Below are 16,370 nucleotides of genomic sequence, written 5' to 3' on the forward strand. Positions count from 1 at the left end.
CTGTCTTGGAAGGAGCCCAAGGTCCTTATTTGCAAAGAGTTTAGACCAGACCTTCTAAGCACCCCCTTCCAGCCCTGATGTCCTAAAAATGGGGAATTGGGGTGCGGGGGAGGTTGTGCTGGACCTGGAAACAAGGAACCCAGAAACATGCCAGCACCTGTGTGGGACAGAACCCTGGGCTCCCACCTCATGTCACCGGGAGATCAGTTTGGCGGTCCGCACTTGTCAGCCAGGTTTTATGAACTCTTTTCTGGGCCCTGACACCGCAAAAGGACAGGCCCTCTGGGCATAGGGATTAAGCCTTCCATTTCTGGTAACAGCTCAGCAGGCAAAGAGGGGTTTTGGATGGGGGCCCGGGTGGGGATTGAAATAACAACACAAGTACCACACTCATACGCCCAGGAGGGGACAATCACATTATTTAACCATCAGTCAGAAAGGACACTGGGCATGGGGCTAGACAAGGTCCTGGGAGTCCCTTCCATCCATATGCCACGCACTAGCCCTTCCATTGCGGGATCAGGGAAGGCGAGGTGGGGGAGGCTCAGGGGTGGGACCAGGGTGGCCAGGCTGGCGGTGGAACACTCAGCGGGCTGAGTCGTGGCCATTTACCAGCTGATGAGGCAGAAGCATTTCGATATTTCAACAGCGCTGAATACAGGCCCTGCACTCACCCCTCACTCTTCTGTTTCGCCCCTGGGGGCTCGGCCTGCTCCCCAAGTAGCAGGCGGTTCCTGCAAGCCCCAGACCAAGTGAGAGACAGCCAGTGTGGGGGTCAGGGAGCCAAACACCCGGTAGGGGGAGAGGAGAAAGCCCCACACTGGACAGAGAGAGTCAGACCCTGAGGCAAAGGAGACCATATATTCCAACATTCACAGTGGGTGCTACAGGCGGGCTGTGAGGGAGGTGGGGTTTGGCCTGAAAACCTCCCCCCACAGTCACTGAGGAAAGCCCTGAGGCAAGGAGGAGGGTGCCGGGGCTCACCCCTGGAGAGCCCTGTCTCCAAAGTCCGCTGATTTTTGTTGGCATTTCTCTCTTTATCTTGTTTGTTCTTTTGTTTTCCACTCTTTAAATAATTAATATAATTACTTTTAAATACAAAATACACAGTGTCCTTTCTCTTCTCGTCTGCTTGTTTGGGGTGATTGGGAGGTGCGTTTTAAATAAGGGTCTCGGCTGTCCAACGGGTCACAGGCTCCAAGTGGGAGGACCAAGAGCCCCAGATGCCACCCCTCCCCTGGGGCATCCCGGCACCCGCTTCACCCCTCCCCTGGTCTGCCCCTGGCTGGGGGCTCCCGGAGCCCTGGCCTGAAGCCACCTAGATGGTGAGGAGCCCTCTCGGGAGGTGGCACAGAGCTGATGCTGTGGGATTCCAGGTGGGCCTGGTTTCGACGGACAGGGTCAGACAGAGGAGGACCTAGCCCATGAAGCAGACAGGCCCCAGCAGCACCCCTCCCCGCTTCGGGGGGGCCCCCAGGTCTGAGAAGGAGGCGTCCAGCACTGGTAGCTGCTCCAGCACAGGTGTTCGCACCTCCAGCACCGTGCGGCCTTGCTGTGTCTTGAGGGGGGAGACGGGACAGAGGGAGCAGTGAGCATGGTGGGGGCGTGCACACGCCCCACGGGTCCCCCAGCCTCAGGCCTGAGCGCCCCTAGCTGCTATGCCCCCAGTCCCTGTCACATGATCCAACTTGCTAGATTTTCTTCTTCGAATTTCTTCCAGAGCATCAGGATTGGGAACGTGTGCGCGTATCTGTGCTCCTGAACGAGTCTGTGCAGCCTTGGGTTTGTCCTTGAGATTGTCTACGTGTGGTGGTTGTGTGAGTCTGTGGGACTCCATAGCGATGTGTAAACACGTGTCCGTGGTGCAATCGTGTGATAACATCTGACATGATTCCACATGTTGTGTTTCCCCGTGTGACCCTGTCCAGACAATTCTGGGGACGTATGTACAGACGACGGGTGTCTGGGTCCTCCTGTGCCTTCCTGGAATGGGTGATTTGCACCCCCGTGTGCCTCTGTTGGGCAGCCTGTGTAAATGAGTGCACGAGCCTGCACGACTCACTCTGGGTGATGCTGGTGTGTGCGTGCAGGTGAACCCCACCTTCCATCCTTTCCACCCCGCCCCCCATCACCCCCGTCTGAGCTCCCTCAGGCATATCTGACACCGAGAAGCTGGACTCCTCCTGCTCTTCCTGGTGCCTCTGCCCAAAAGGTCTTCCCCCAGCCTGACTCTGGGATCCACCCCCACCCAGCTCTTCCGGTCCCCACCTGACAGCCGTCTCTGAATTCCTTGACGTAGGGGCTGGTCTCCAGGCTCAGCTCATCCTCGTTGGCCCCCCGGAGCTTCAGGGGACCATCTCGGGCCATCCCAGAGCACGGGTAGGAGACATCCTGGTGGGCTGAGACGCTGAGCAGCCGCAGGAAGGTGAGCTGGACCACACCTACCGGGGAGCCTTCTGAGTCCACGTAAGAGAACTGGCAGGAGAGAGGGCCACAGTCAGGGGCAGACAGAGACGGGCTTGCGGGGCATCTTACAGACGCAGGGTAGCTGGGCCACGGTCAGGGGCAGGGAATGGGTGGGCAGAAAGGGCTGGGGGAGAAATGAGGGGCCAGAGTGGGAGCCAGGGACTGACTGAGGGTAAACAAGAGGCAAACTTGGTCTTGGGTTATCAAGGGAAGGAGACACAGTGAGCGGCAGAGGGCCGGTGAGAAGGAAAGACTCAAGGAAAGAAGCGGCAGCAGGCTCCGCAGGGGTGAGGGTGCCTGTCACATAAACCTAGACACCACTAGGCCCTGACTGGGCCATGCTATGGGGCAGGGATGAGCAGTCAGGCGCCAGCTCTCACTTGTGTGACATCATCCCGGGGCGTCACACATGTTTCCCCTCCTGCTGTAAAGTTGCAGAAAACCCGGAAGGCATCCCGAGCGCAGCCCTGGTTGGGGTCGACCCAGTACTCTCCTGTTGGGTGAGGGAGAAGGAAGGGTCAGCGCCCCAACAGGTGGGACCCAAGGTGCTCCTTGCCTCCCTTCCCACTTCTCCCCTGATGCTGCTCCAAACCCCAGCACTCCCTCCCACGTCCTCCCCCCCTTGACCTCCTCCCCACATGCTTCCCTCATGACCTCCCCCCCATGCCCTCCCCCCTTGACCTCCCTCCCATGACCTTCCCCCCATACCCTCCCCACCATGCCCTCAGTCTCCTCGTCCCATTCTCCCCCAGAGCCCCACACCACCACCCACCCTTCTTCACATTCCATCGTCGCTTACACCCCTGCCCGTCTGTGGCACCCCTCCCCCAGCAGCACCCCCAGGCTCCCAACGGAGGAGGCAGGAGCGCTGACATCCTCACGGGGAGACAACACGTGATTGTAGATTCGCACACATGGCCATCCGTGTAAATGTGAGCACATGTGTACACGTGTGGATGTTTGTCGCTTCCCATAGGCAGCAGGCTGATGATGAGCTGCCGTGCACTGGGAGGACCAGATCAACTGGGAAATATGGCAATACTTCTGACCTAGTTGGCAAAGAGCTGCCCTTCCAAGCCCCTCAGCGCTCACCCCCACCCCACACCTTCCCCAAGAACCCCCTCCATCCATTCTGCTTTTCAAGCCCACACTGTTATTTTTGTTTCCTGAGGCCGGCACTGACCATCAGGCAGCTCCGGGTGGCAGAGCTTCAGGTCCTGGCAGGTGCGAGCGGGGCTGTCCTGGGTCCCTGTCGGCCGCCTCATCTGCTCAATCTCCTCCCGCAGGGAGTCCAGTGAGCCAAAGATCTCCTCCAGCCCCCTAGCACTGCCCGGAGCCCCCCCAGCCGGTATGGCCTCATCCTCTTGCATCAGGCGGCTTCCGTCCACGGAGCGCCGAGTCTTTTTGGGCATCTGGATGGGCAGGGGCTGGATCACCTCACCCGGGGGGCCCTGGGTGGAGAGACAGATGGAAAGGGTGACAGGCAAGGTCGATATGAGGATGAAATGGAGAAACACTGGGACAGAGAGGGACAGTCAGAGAAGCAAGCCCTGGCTTGTAACTTACCGGGTGTCCCGGAGGACCCTGGACGCCCTTCTCTCCCTTGGGTCCAGCTGGGCCCTGCCAAAGGAGTAGATAGGTCATGGAAGGGTCAAGAGGTCAAGCATGTGATCAGGGTCACAGAAGGGTCAGTCTCCAGGCCAGGGAGGAACTCCACTGGAGGGAGCACATTTGCCCGGGAGAGAAAGTGTCAAGTCCAGCTGGGGGAAGGGGGCAGAGCTCAGAGCTGGCTGGGGGTCACTCACTGTGGCTCCTTTGGCTCCTTTGGGGCCAGCAGGTCCCTGTGAAATGAGGTTACAAGACAGAGATGGTCAGCACAGGGGACGGTTGGGATATGGAGGAATGGAGATGCAAAGTCATGAGTCCACAGACCCTGGCTTTACCACAGGAGGGGCAGGCGTGAGGGAACACGGCGACATTTGGGAGGCCCCGAAAGGACGGGGAAGGAAATGCTGCAGATGTAAGGACATATGGAGGACCCTGGGACCTATGCTGGTTAGGCTGGTGGTTGCCATGGAAGCCATTGGGGGATTATGGAGCGGGGAGCAGTGGGGTTTAGGGGATTTTGTGAGGAACAGATGGGGTACTCACGGGGAGGCCAGGGGGCCCTCCAGGACCAATAGGCCCAGACGCTCCTGGAATACCCTAGGAAGGAGAGGGGCGTGGCTCAACTGGCTCCTCCTCCACACCCCCTCCCTCACCCCTTTCTCCACCTCCACCCTCACCCCCAACACGAATCCCCACACTCATCCTCCCAGACCTTTCAGGACCATGTCCTCACCGTCTCTCCCTTCTGTCCAGCGGAGCCCTGGGGGCCAGGAAGTCCCCGATCACCCTTCTCTCCCTGCTCCCCAGGGGGCCCGATCAGTCCGATGAGACCTGGGTGACCCTGGAGAAGGGACAAGTGGTCAGGGGGGTGCAGAGAGGAGACACGTGGATGCAGAAGAAGGAGCCCATGGGGGTGAGAGCGCAGAAGGCGAGAGAGACTTAGGCACAGGGTCTGACAGAACAGGGCCTGTGAACGGTCGTCACTGGGTAAGGACCCCCAGAGATGGTGCTGGAGCCCTGAAGCATAGTGGTGGGCACTCAGGGTCCCCCTAGGCTTCAAGGGTGAGGGTGAGGGGAGATACTTGGCCGCATATCTGTGTCACTCACCTTCTCTCCCTTGGCTCCGACATCACCCCGGAGGCCAGGAAGCCCCGGAGGTCCCTGTGGAGAGACAGGAAGTCACTCTCTCCAGGGAGGGGTGGGACCAGGCCCTCCCACCACCACTTCCCACTTCCTCCAGGGCTTCAGCTGGATTCCCCCTGCCCCAGGGAACCAGCATCCTCACCCCGACCCACCCCACTAATCCACAGTCACTCACCACAGGACCTGGAGGCCCAGCCTGGCCTGGGGCCCCAGGACGGCCTTGCTGACCCTGCAGATTCAAGGAGGCCACAGAGGTGAGGAAAAGTGTCCCCACACAGGTACCCCTCAAGGCCCCTCACCCCTCCTACCCCAGCCAAGCCTTTCCATTCCATTACTCACCACTGAGCCTGGGAGACCTCTTAACCCATCAGGACCAGGTTTCCCTGCTGGGCCTGCAGGGCCCACGGGGCCTGTCTTCCCCGGGGCACCTACAGCGCCAGGATCCCCCTGAAACACATACAAGGAGTGAGCCTTAAAGGGTAGAGGAAGGGAGTGTGGGTGGTGGTAGGGGGTCCAAGGCGGACTGGATGAAGCAGAGAGGAGGGGTCAAACCCCAGGAGCCCCTCGAGCAGGAGTAAGTATAAGGAACGGAACCCCCATCCGAACAAGAGGCTCAACATAGAGGAGGTCAACACAGGGTAGACATCTAGAGAGAGGAGTCTGAGGAACCAGAGGTGCCAGGAGATGGAGGGAATATTCCAGCCTCTCCCTTACCTTGGCCCCCTTCTCTCCTTGCCGCCCCTCAGGACCAGGTGTGCCAGCGGGACCCTGCAGATGGATACAAGGAAGGAAAAGTCGGTGAGGTAGTGAATAGCCAGGCTCAGCCGCTTTCTCCTCCCTGTCCTACTGGGCTCCAGCGAGCATGCACGCGCACTCACACACACACACTTGGGCATGCACAGACGCGGTCACAGAAGCTGAGCCACAGACAAGCTGGTACAGCTGCACCCGTTGTTAAAATACCGAGTAGTTCTGTGCATCTCGCAAAAAGCCACTTGCCCACACACCATCTAGTGCCCCACCTCCTGCCCCAGCAACTAGAGGGTTAATCTTTGGCCTAGCAGGGGCCCTCCAGGAAAGCTAGCCCCTTCCTCCAGTGTCTGTTCTGATCAGTTGGTGAATACCACCGCCCCTGGCAAGAATATATATAGCAAAACCCAAGAACAGACACACTCAGTTATACACAGACACTTAAAAATACAAATGTTCACACACATGTGCACCCCACCCAAGGACAGCCTAGATCCCAAGCACCTCCCTGCCCATCCCATGTGTTACTGTCCCATCCTCTACCCACCCTAAGGACCGCCCCACAAGTTCCCAGGTGTCCACCTCACTTACCCGCTTCCCAAGTGGTCCAGGGGGTCCATTCTCCCCAGTGGGACCAGGGGATCCCTATGGAGGGGGAAGTAGGGGTAAATGAGTGGTTAGCCTCCAGCCAGTGGACCCCTCAGGAGTAGGGCATAAAAAGGGGGCAATGGGCCTGAAGGCTTGGGCTCCATGGTGGAGGGAGGGGTCACTGGTCACTCACGGGCTGTCCTGGCTCGCCATCCTCTCCTCGGTCACCCTTTGCACCATCCTGGCCCTGCAGGGATGAACCAGGGTCAAGGGTTGCCCCAACCCAGCTGGCATCAGCCCAAAACTGCTAATCCTCCCATCCCTCCACCTGCCCTGCCCCGCCCCCAGCTTCTCACACTCAAAACGCATCAGCCACATGGAGGCTCCGTACAGAAGCCCACCCTCTTTCCCCTCTTTCTCTGAGGAGGACTCACCCGAGGGCCACCTTCTCCAGGAGGGCCAGGATCACCAGGAAAACCAACAGGACCCTAGTCCAGAAAAGAACAGGCAAGGTCACAACCCCCTAAGCCTACCCAGAGCCAACACAGACCCCCATGGGCACATGTGACACCCTCCCTCTCTATAGGCAAGGCCCGCCTGCACCCCTTGAGAAGATGGTCTCCTGCACCCACTTTTCTCACCTCATGCACTTTATGCCTTCTAATGCTTTCAGGGAATTAATTAGAAGGCATCTCTCACTTTCTGTCTCTGGATTCCAGACCCCATACATCCCTCCCAGATCTCATTCCCAGAGACTTCCTCCCAAGTACTCCCCCCATCCTTGGGCTCTCCCCACTCCAAGACCCTCCCACTCATACACACCCATATTCCCAGGTCTCTCATTCCCAAGACCCTCCTCCCAGCCCTGCACCCCCCCCCCCCCCGCCGCCAAACTCACAGGGTTCCCTTTGGGGCCATCATCACCGGTGGGGCCTTTAGGCCCTGGTGGTCCGGCCTCTCCTGGCTGCCCTGATTCTCCTTTCTCCCCACGCTCCCCACGTGGGCCCTGGAAGATGAATGGAGGGTACAGATGGTCCCAAAGGGGTCTTGAAGATCAAGGATGCAGCCCCTGCTTCCAAAACACCTTCAGCCTCCCCTCTGTCCCCTCAGTGACAGCAGGATGCACACAGAAAGTCAAGCCCACAGGGAATCATCTGGTCCCTCTTCCCTTCAAAGAAAGAGTGTGGGGCTCACTCAGACCCAGGGGTCCAATCTCCCTGAGTATGGGGAGCACAGGCTCCTGGGCTGTAGAAGAGCTCCAGCTCTAGCAGATCACACATCGGGGGTGGGGCGCTGAGGTTGAGGAAGGTGATGGGGATTAGGGAGCAAGGCCTCAGAGCTTTCATTCACCTTGACACCGGGCTCGCCCTGGACCCCTGGAGATCCTGATTCTCCTGGCTCCCCCTGAAAGAAGACTGGGGTCAAACACCTCCTTCTCCCCCAAAATCCTGCTATTCCCCCCCCATCTCATTTTCTTTTGCCACCCCCAACCAAAACTAACAGACGATCCAACCCTCATACCCCCGCCAAGGCGAGTCCATTCATTCACCCCCTTCCCAGTTACCTTCTCTCCAGGGGGACCCAGGTTCCCAACACCTCCCGGGGGACCTTGCGGACCCTGAAAGAGGAACAGAAGTTAGGGTAACTGCTTAAGGAAGGAGGTGCCATTCCAGGGACAGAGCCTGGATGAGCGCCCCAAGGTCACAGCAGTGAGACAGTGGGAGGCCTTCCAGGCCAGAGGCTTCTCTCAGCAGCTGAGATGAGACTAGAGTTTATAGTCTGAGGAAAGGGAGGCAGGACTGGCCACGTTGATCTGAAGGGACAGAAGCTAAGAGGACTCACATCAGCTCCATTGGGTCCAGCTGGGCCTCGAGGTCCTGGGGGGCCCGGAGGTCCCTGGGGAAAGCAGAGAGGGCAGAGATGGGGAGGGGAGAGAAAGAGCATTAGGCACACAGAAATGGCAGGGGGCTGGGTGAGGCAGACATCCTGGGGGTGGCAGGGGACGGGGACAACCCTACCAGGGAGCAGGGGCATCGGTGGCAGTGGGGTGTTGGGGCTGCTGGATGGGGGGGTGACTATAGGTGGGCTTGGGGCTAGGGGGTCACACTCACCATAGGGCCCACATCTCCTGTTTCTCCTTTCTCCCCCGAGGGGCCTGGCAAACCCTGTGTGGGGGTACACAGCACGTGCCCAGATGACCAACCCCCTAGATAGACAGTGCCCTTCCCTCCAATCCCACATGCCCCCTAGTCCTCAGCAGCAGGGGATGGTGGGGGTCTGGGGCAGACATCAGACCCATCCTGACCCCACCTCTCAGCCCCTGCCTCTACCTTCCAACTAACCTGTAGGCCAATGGGTCCCGGGGGCCCATTGAATCCTCTTGTTCCTTCATCGCCTTTGGCTCCAAAGTGTCCCTGGGGCCCCCGAGCTCCGGGCTCCCCATCTGCTCCCTGAGGTGGAGAGAGGGCAGGGACAAGGACACAGAGACGGTCATGGGTCAGGTGTTCTCTATTCACAAACTCCACACTGAGCTGGGCAGCAGCCCCAGAGCCCCCGCAGGGCAAAGCGGAACTGAGGGCAGACTAGAGGCTGCCAGTGCCCCTGGTGGGGGCAGACAGGGCATCAGTCACTCACCGCTGCTCCAGGTTGCCCCACGGGACCAATGGGCCCAGGGGGTCCAGGAGGGCCCTGCAGGGGAAAAGGAGAGTCAAAGACACCAAAGACAGGAAGAGAGACCAGGTGGAAATGAGGCTAAAGGTCAGAGGTCAGAAGTCAAAAGTCATGGCCACTTACATGTTCACCCTTATTCCCTTTAGTGCCCTTCTGTCCAGGGTCTCCCACCTCACCCTGCAGGGAGAAGGCAGGTGAGATATTAGAGAAAGGACCTGGATGAGGCAGGGAGGTTAAGACAGGAAAGGGGATGGGAGGTATGCCCAGATCATCGATCTCATCTGGAAAGATTGGGTCCAGGGTCTGTGGGTTCCCACACCTTGTCTCCATCCTCTCCTGCCACGCCTGGGGGTCCAGCGGGACCAGGAAGCCCCACAGGGCCCTGCACCCCATCTCGGCCAGTTGGACCAATGGGGCCCTTCTCACCCTGTAGGAAATGAAGAAAGGAGTCATGACCCAGAATCATCACCTTCAAACACCCTCACAGGAAACCCTCCAGAGCCCAGCAGCTCACAGCTCACAGACCCCTCCCCAGTGTGTGTCTCCCCAGGGACCCCACACTCACCGGGACACCTTTCTCTCCTGCAGCTCCAGGGGGACCCTGTGGGCCAGGGCGCCCTGGGGGGCCGATGGGTCCCCCTGATCCTGCTGCACCTCGCTCCCCAGGGGAGCCCTGAAACAGGAAATGGAGTCAGACCCCCAAGGAGGAGACCACAGCCCGCCCACACCAGAGGACCCCTGACCATGGTTCCCAGGAGAATAGCCCAAAATTGGATGCACTATGGCTGACCCTAGGTTCCCTCTGCCCAGTCCCACAGTCTTGCCTAGATCCAGATGCCACTCTTCATCCTTCCACACCCACTCTTTCCTGGGTCCTCCCTCCTGTCCCCCAGGGTCCCCAGACTCACTGCAGGGCCAGGAGGACCAGCGGGACCTTCATTTCCCTTCAAACCGGGTCCACCCTATGAACCAGAGATTTGGAGCAACAGATGTGAGACGGGAGGGTGGGACACAACAAGAATGAGCGTCCAAGAGACATGCAGGGAAGGATGAAAGTCGAGGGGGGGCAGGCTCAGAGAAATGGGAGTGGGGTGACACTGAGGGATGCCAGGACAGCAGTAACTTTTCTCAGGCAATGCGGCTGGGAGATTGGGTTCACACTCACGGCAATGCCCGGGAGGCCCCTCTCTCCTGGGAACCCCCTCAGACCAGCAGGTCCATCCTTCCCTGGGGCCCCTGGGGGACCAGGGTCACCCTGAAATGAAACAAAAAGTGATGAGCCACAGCTATGCTCCCAGATTGGACAGAGAGATTTCTGGCCTTTCTCAAATCCCCAATTAGCTGCTCCCTTCAGCACCCCAACCCTGGCCCCCCAAGTTCCCCTCTGCCTGGCCCTTTACTGACCTTTGTTCCTTCTTTTCCAGATGTTCCAGTCAGTCCCTGCTCTCCAGGGGGCCCTGGGGGTCCTGGGTGACCTCTCTCCCCCATGGGCCCAGTTTCTCCTGCTGCTCCCTGGGAAAGAGACAGAAAGACTCCATCTCAGATCCTCTGCCCGTCTCCCTGCCCAAACAGGCCACTCTGGCCACCCTGAAATGACCCCTCTGGAACCCTTTTAGCTGTGCCCCAAAGCTACTGAGAGACTCCTAGGGCTCTGCTAGGCTACTGTGCTGGTGTTAACTCCCCAGTTTGGAGTAACCACACCACTTGTGTCCCCACTGGGGAACTGCCCCTTTGAGGCTCAAGAAGATGAGAAGCGGCCCAGGAACCAGACTGAAGTTGGGGTCCCTGCTCCAAATTCCAGCCCCGGTGGGGTGGGGGGCAGGTCAGGCAAAGCAGGGGCTGGGGCATGTGATTGGAAAAGGGGACAAAAGGGGCAGAAAGACTAACTCCAGGGTCTGGGGTCCATTCTCTCAGAGGGCAGACATACCTGAGGTCCCACCACCCCTGGAGGGCCAGGGGGGCCAGTCTTCCCTTGGAAACCCTGAGAGAGGAAGAGGAGAGAACAGTCAAAGCATATCAGGCACGGACACTGTGGGATGGACCCCAGGTTCCCAGAGGAACGGCAGGGTCACCACCAGGTCCTTGGCCATGGATCTGAGCAGCACCAGGTTGATCTCCACTCTGCCAGAAGAACCTCCCTGGTGGGCCTTCCAGACAGCTCTGGAAGTTGAAGGTCTCAGCGGGCCAGGGGCATCACTTACCACTTCTCCTCTCTGGCCTGGGTGTCCTGGCAGCCCGTCCTTCCCAGGGGGACCCTGGAAGGGGTTCAGATGTCAGGTGAACTCTGAGCTGGAAAGGAGGATGGAGAAGAAGCGTTCACAGAACCAAGGCAGGTCAGAGGTCAGCTTACCGGAGGTCCTTTGGGGCCAGGAAATCCATTGGGGCCTTGAGGTCCAGGGAGACCCTAGAGACAGAGCTGGGTTGAATCAGGAGAATGGGCAGGGGATCCAGCTTCCCCCCTGGGGTGAGAGGGCACGGGCTCCACTCAAGCTCCCTGGGGAGCATTAGGGATCAGGAGACTCAAACCACACTCACCCTTTCTCCAGGGGGCCCATGGGGGCCATCACCACCTGATGTTCCCTGTGGGGGGAAAGAGGGTCAGAGAGCAAGAGGAGCTGCTTTCTAGCTATCCCGGAAGTCAGAGGAGTCAACGGGGAGCTGGGCTAAGGGCCAGATGGTGGATGGAGCCCTGCCAAGACCACTAACCTTAGCTCCAGACTTCCCCGTGGCACCTCGGGGTCCCCGCTGACCCCGTGGACCCTAGAGAGAGGGGAGGGGAGTTGTCAGAAGAATCCCAACGCACCTCTTTGGATCTTGAGCCACATGTCTGCCCCCCTGCACTCACCGTGGGGCCCCGCTCTCCCCGAGGCCCTGATTTCCCTGACAGGCCCTGGTAGGAAGGAAGCAGAGACACCACATCACCCAGGGCATGACTCCTCCAACAGAGCAGCTCTGCCCTCTACGCCCTCTCCCTTCCCCCAGCTTACCCGGGCTCCCTTCTCTCCACTGGCGCCAGGAAAACCAGGAAATCCCAGGGAGCCCTGGTGAGGGTAGAGAAGGAGAAAATTGAAAAGTCATAAAAAGGGAGGACCTAGAAGAGTCAATAGGGAGTCAGAACTGGTGACAGAGGCAGCAGGAAGGGAGGACTATGCTCTGCCAATAACTAGGTGTCCTTGGGCAAACCCCTGCTGCTCTCTGGCTCTCTGTTCCCCCATCTGTGGAATGGGGGTGGACTAAATTCACTCTAGGGTCCCCCACTGCTCTGTCAGTCTGTGCTTCCTGGAATCATGGGTCAGAGAAGGGAAGAGGAAGGTCACAAAAGGGGCATCATATCACCTTGGGACCCTGGCGTCCAGGGTAGCCAGGCAGACCAGGAACACCCAGCTTGCCCTGTGGAGAGATAGGGAGCAGTCAGGAGCAAGAGGAGCCACAGATACCACTCCATCCCTGCCCCCAAGAGACCCCAAGCCCCAGAGACAGGAGCCAGCCCCTACCCGGCAAGGCTCCCCAGCAAACTTCCAGCCCCTGACCCCTCATCTCCTGTTCCACAGGCTGCCTGGCTTTTGTAATCTCTCCTTCCTGAGAATAGATTTTCCCCAACTCGGGTGGTGGGATCTCACCCCTTCTGTGTCTTTAAATCTGCAGTTCCATCAAGTTCCTCAGGACTGTGATCTAGCCCCTGCCTACCCTTCAACCTCAGCTCCCTTTGCCCAGCGCACACTTCTACTCCATCAAGACCAGTCCTCCTGCAGGCCCGCACACACCACACTCAGGAACGCCTCTGCCCCCACCCATGCTCTGCATCACCCCTAATCCCCCTGACATGCACCCCTTCCTCCTGATGCTTCAGGGCCCACCTTGCCCGGACAACTGTGAAGCAGAGGCTGGGAGCAGGGATTCTACAGCCTGACTGCCTGGGTTCAAACCCAGGCTATGCCCCTCACTGGCTGTGTGACTAACAAGCATCTTAACCTCTTGGTGCCTCATTGAAAGCTCTCCGAAACAGAGGGCTGTAGTGGAGCCTGCCTTGCAGGACTGATAGGACAAGCAGGTGGGGTGTTGGCACTCGGTGAGTGAGGGCTTGCTGGAGTTAGCTCTGCAGGTCTGGCTCACCTCCTCTTTGACTCTCCCTTCTTGGAATTTCTCCTGCTCTGAGTCCAGACACATTTTCACTCTGCCTTGCACCCATATACCTTATGCCAGCCTCATGCCTTGTCCTCACCTCTATGTCATGTAAATTCTCATGACAGGAACTTTTCCTTGACTTCTTATACATCCTCACCCCCACCCCTAACTGTCAGTGGCCAGGAGGAGCCTTCTACAGAGAGGTGAATAATTAATGGTCTTCAAATGACTAACTGACTCCAACTATTGGCACCCTAAAGTCGATCCTGATCCTAGTGCCCAGGCCTTCATCCCCTCCATGTCCCTAGAGCATGTAGGCACAGACTCCCTCATCCCCGGTCACCTTCTCGCCCATGAGCCCAGGGGGGCCAGGGTCTCCAGTGGGTCCAGTACGTCCCTTTGGTCCCTCAGGACCATCTTCTCCCCTGGAACCAGGAACTCCAACCTCTCCCTGGGTAAGAGGGTTGAAGAGGCAAGTGTCAGGGACTGGGGGTATGGGCTGGGCTCCAAGAGGAGAGGTAGGCCTCGGTGAGGCTGAGTAGAGTCCCAGAGCTACTGCAGGACAGGGAAAGGGAGAGTGCTGTGATCTTCGGGCTGGTGGGACTCAGCTGTAGGGTTGTCATTCTGCGGGGGCCCCGCGCCCCCCAGGCTTTAAAGGGAAAAGACCACTGGATGGGGACTCTGTGGTTTCAGGAAATAGGCTAGTGATTGGGGGCTCCAAAATGGAGGAGGATCAGGACTTAGGACTGGGGGGCCAGTGTGTGGGCTTCTACTCACCCTGTCACCTTTCACACCCATGTCCCCTTTGAACCCGGGAAAGCCATCCTCGCCCTGAGAAAAATGGGGGTGAGAGCTCATCAGCGATGATGTGGAAGGTGGGGGGGGGGTCAGGAGGTAAAATAGAGCATTTTAGAAAATATGGGTGGAAGGGTGGATTTCAGAGCTGGAAAGCAGCACAGGGCAGGCTGGAGGACAGGAAGTAGGGGAAGAGCTGGACCAAAGGGGTGGTGCTGGGCAGAATGGAGGGAGGTGCTGGGAAGCTGGAGGCACGCTGCTCACCTTTTCACCCTTATGGCCCTTCAGACCACGAATTCCATCCACACCCTAGAATTAGAAGGGAGATAGAGACAGGGAGATCGGGGATGGAGGTTGGGAAGGATTGAGCTCCTGAGATCCCAGCTGCCTCCCCCAACCATAGTGCTTTATTTCCCAGCCTGGTTGTCCATTACCTTGACACCTCGAGGTCCCGGATATCCTAGAGGACCCTGAGGTCCAGATGGACCCTGGAAGAAGAAAGAGAGATACCTGTAAAGGGGTCTCAGGGTGTGACTTATGGAGGCCTTGGGGGTGGAAGAAATGGAAGAGACAACATTGGAATCTGGATAGGGATACAAGGCATGGGACCAAGAATACTTCAGCCACACGTGAATGATAAGCCAAGGAAATTCCAAGGATTTTGAGGCCCCAGAGTCTGGGTAGAAACTCCTCCAGGGATGAAAGCAGGCACGGACCATCTCACCTGGTTTCCTTTGGTTCCAGGGGGACCTTCCTTCCCCGGGTGACCCTGCAGGTAAAGGAAGGAGAATGTGACATCTGGCCACTGTTACCTTCCCTGCACCCCTTCCTTCACTTCTTTAGCCCAGCTTTCCCTTGTGACCCTAATGAAGCCTAGTGACCATGGGCAGGCACCACCAGTGACCTCCTGGTGTAAGGAACACACTATGTAGATAGTCACCAAAGGCACTTGGAGGTCATTCACTGGGGTGGAGGGTCATGTGGAATTTGGATTAAGAGGTAGGGACCCACTCACCGGAGGTCCATCTGAGCCAGGCATGCCAGGGAGCCCTGGTTTCCCTCGGGGACCCTGCAGGAAGACAAGGAGGCTCAGGGTCACCAGTGGGATCAGGTCACACCATGGCTGAAGCCCCAGCCACACATTTAAGGCTCTCCCTACACCTCCCCCGGTGTATCTCCTGTCCCCCAAATCACTTAGTCACTTACCTTCTCTCCATGAGGGCCAATGGCACCCTGGGGCCCAGGGAGACCCTATACAGAGAGAGAGAGGAGTCACAGGAGCCCCACAGGGGTGGACTACTCTCTCCTATAGCCAGCATCCCCATTCAGAGCATGAGTGGTGAAGGCTTGAGACCTTTAATTTCCATCCAGGGTCTGAACCACTGTGGAAGCCCAGGGGAAGTTGCTAAAGATGGGGAGGGGTTGGACAGGACAACTCACCTGGGTTCCAGGAGTGCCCTGTTGTCCAGGAGGTCCTGGCTCTCCCTGGGGTCCCTAGAAACAAGCAACCAGGCAAGGGTCAAAAGAAGATGGTGACAACAAACTTAGGGCCAAGAGCTGAGTCGCAGCAGGGGCAGCAAGAGGGCAAGAACCAGAACCAAGCAGGGAGTCAAAATGGAAACAGGACCTTGGCTCAGGGCCAGGTGGTGTCTCTGTGCCCATTACTCACCAAGCTCCCTTTGGGACCATGGGGACCATCCATGCCTCGGACTCCCTGAAACATGAGAGGGGCGTGAGCAGGCTGGAAGATGGGGCCAGGGCCCTGGAAGGACCTGTGGTTTCTGAGAGGCCCGGTCATTTCAGAGGGTGGGACGGGGCAGCCTGACATCGGTCAGACCTCCAATTCATCCCAAACCTAAGCAAACATAGCCAGCCCAGATCCACAGGGCGTAGGTCTATGGGTCTGTGGGTTTGTGGGGTTTTGTTTTTCTTCAGAATTTTTTTTAAGCTACCCTCAGAGCCTTTAGTACAGTGTACCATACGGCCCTGTAAGAGTACCTGGGAGTAAAGGCTGGAGCAGAGCTGGGGGCTGGGGGGGGAAGGGAGAGGGAAACAAAAGTGTGGGAGGAAGAGGCAGCTAGAAAGGTTGGAGAGTTGGAAAGGTCAGGGGGTGAGGTCAGGGTCAGAAGTCAGGGATAGTCACATACCGGGGGTCCAGGAATACCAGGTGGGCCTTTGGGGCCAAGGAGACCTCGAGGTCCCTGCAATCAGGTGAGGGGAAGATA

The 16,370-nt window shown here is 58.4% G+C and overlaps 1 protein-coding gene across 9 annotated transcripts in view; it reads right to left on the bottom strand.

Moving 5' to 3' along the window:
• Positions 1-395: 395 nt before the first annotated feature.
• COL11A2 (collagen type XI alpha 2 chain) overlaps positions 396-16,370 on the bottom strand; it is a 29,742-nt gene continuing 13,767 nt past the window's right edge. For all 9 annotated transcript variants that reach the window (XM_040473161.1, XM_040473169.1, XM_040473162.1 and 6 more), the window contains 46 exons: positions 16,293-16,346; positions 15,815-15,859; positions 15,586-15,639; positions 15,352-15,396; positions 15,161-15,214; positions 14,870-14,914; positions 14,580-14,633; positions 14,410-14,454; positions 14,128-14,181; positions 13,694-13,801; positions 12,562-12,615; positions 12,213-12,266; positions 12,071-12,115; positions 11,932-11,985; positions 11,761-11,805; positions 11,576-11,629; positions 11,427-11,480; positions 11,153-11,206; positions 10,630-10,737; positions 10,391-10,480; positions 10,134-10,187; positions 9,791-9,898; positions 9,545-9,652; positions 9,349-9,402; positions 9,190-9,243; positions 8,898-9,005; positions 8,667-8,720; positions 8,398-8,451; positions 8,120-8,173; positions 7,906-7,959; positions 7,454-7,561; positions 6,990-7,043; positions 6,749-6,802; positions 6,559-6,612; positions 5,932-5,985; positions 5,557-5,664; positions 5,393-5,446; positions 5,182-5,235; positions 4,808-4,915; positions 4,618-4,671; positions 4,272-4,307; positions 4,033-4,086; positions 3,650-3,917; positions 2,847-2,959; positions 2,269-2,475; positions 396-1,558 (listed from right to left, as the gene is read on the bottom strand). In XM_040473161.1, the coding sequence (XP_040329095.1) occupies positions 1,418-1,558; positions 2,269-2,475; positions 2,847-2,959; positions 3,650-3,917; positions 4,033-4,086; positions 4,272-4,307; positions 4,618-4,671; positions 4,808-4,915; positions 5,182-5,235; positions 5,393-5,446; positions 5,557-5,664; positions 5,932-5,985; positions 6,559-6,612; positions 6,749-6,802; positions 6,990-7,043; positions 7,454-7,561; positions 7,906-7,959; positions 8,120-8,173; positions 8,398-8,451; positions 8,667-8,720; positions 8,898-9,005; positions 9,190-9,243; positions 9,349-9,402; positions 9,545-9,652; positions 9,791-9,898; positions 10,134-10,187; positions 10,391-10,480; positions 10,630-10,737; positions 11,153-11,206; positions 11,427-11,480; positions 11,576-11,629; positions 11,761-11,805; positions 11,932-11,985; positions 12,071-12,115; positions 12,213-12,266; positions 12,562-12,615; positions 13,694-13,801; positions 14,128-14,181; positions 14,410-14,454; positions 14,580-14,633; positions 14,870-14,914; positions 15,161-15,214; positions 15,352-15,396; positions 15,586-15,639; positions 15,815-15,859; positions 16,293-16,346 (3,393 nt within the window). In that variant the 3' untranslated portion in view covers positions 396-1,417. The remainder of the gene's footprint in view (positions 1,559-2,268; positions 2,476-2,846; positions 2,960-3,649; positions 3,918-4,032; positions 4,087-4,271; positions 4,308-4,617; positions 4,672-4,807; positions 4,916-5,181; positions 5,236-5,392; positions 5,447-5,556; positions 5,665-5,931; positions 5,986-6,558; positions 6,613-6,748; positions 6,803-6,989; positions 7,044-7,453; positions 7,562-7,905; positions 7,960-8,119; positions 8,174-8,397; positions 8,452-8,666; positions 8,721-8,897; positions 9,006-9,189; positions 9,244-9,348; positions 9,403-9,544; positions 9,653-9,790; positions 9,899-10,133; positions 10,188-10,390; positions 10,481-10,629; positions 10,738-11,152; positions 11,207-11,426; positions 11,481-11,575; positions 11,630-11,760; positions 11,806-11,931; positions 11,986-12,070; positions 12,116-12,212; positions 12,267-12,561; positions 12,616-13,693; positions 13,802-14,127; positions 14,182-14,409; positions 14,455-14,579; positions 14,634-14,869; positions 14,915-15,160; positions 15,215-15,351; positions 15,397-15,585; positions 15,640-15,814; positions 15,860-16,292; positions 16,347-16,370) is intronic.

This window comes from Herpailurus yagouaroundi, unplaced genomic scaffold, assembly GCF_014898765.1.
Source record: "Herpailurus yagouaroundi ecotype Mexico unplaced genomic scaffold, PumYag 139, whole genome shotgun sequence".
NCBI classification, from domain to species: domain Eukaryota; kingdom Metazoa; phylum Chordata; class Mammalia; order Carnivora; family Felidae; genus Herpailurus; species Herpailurus yagouaroundi.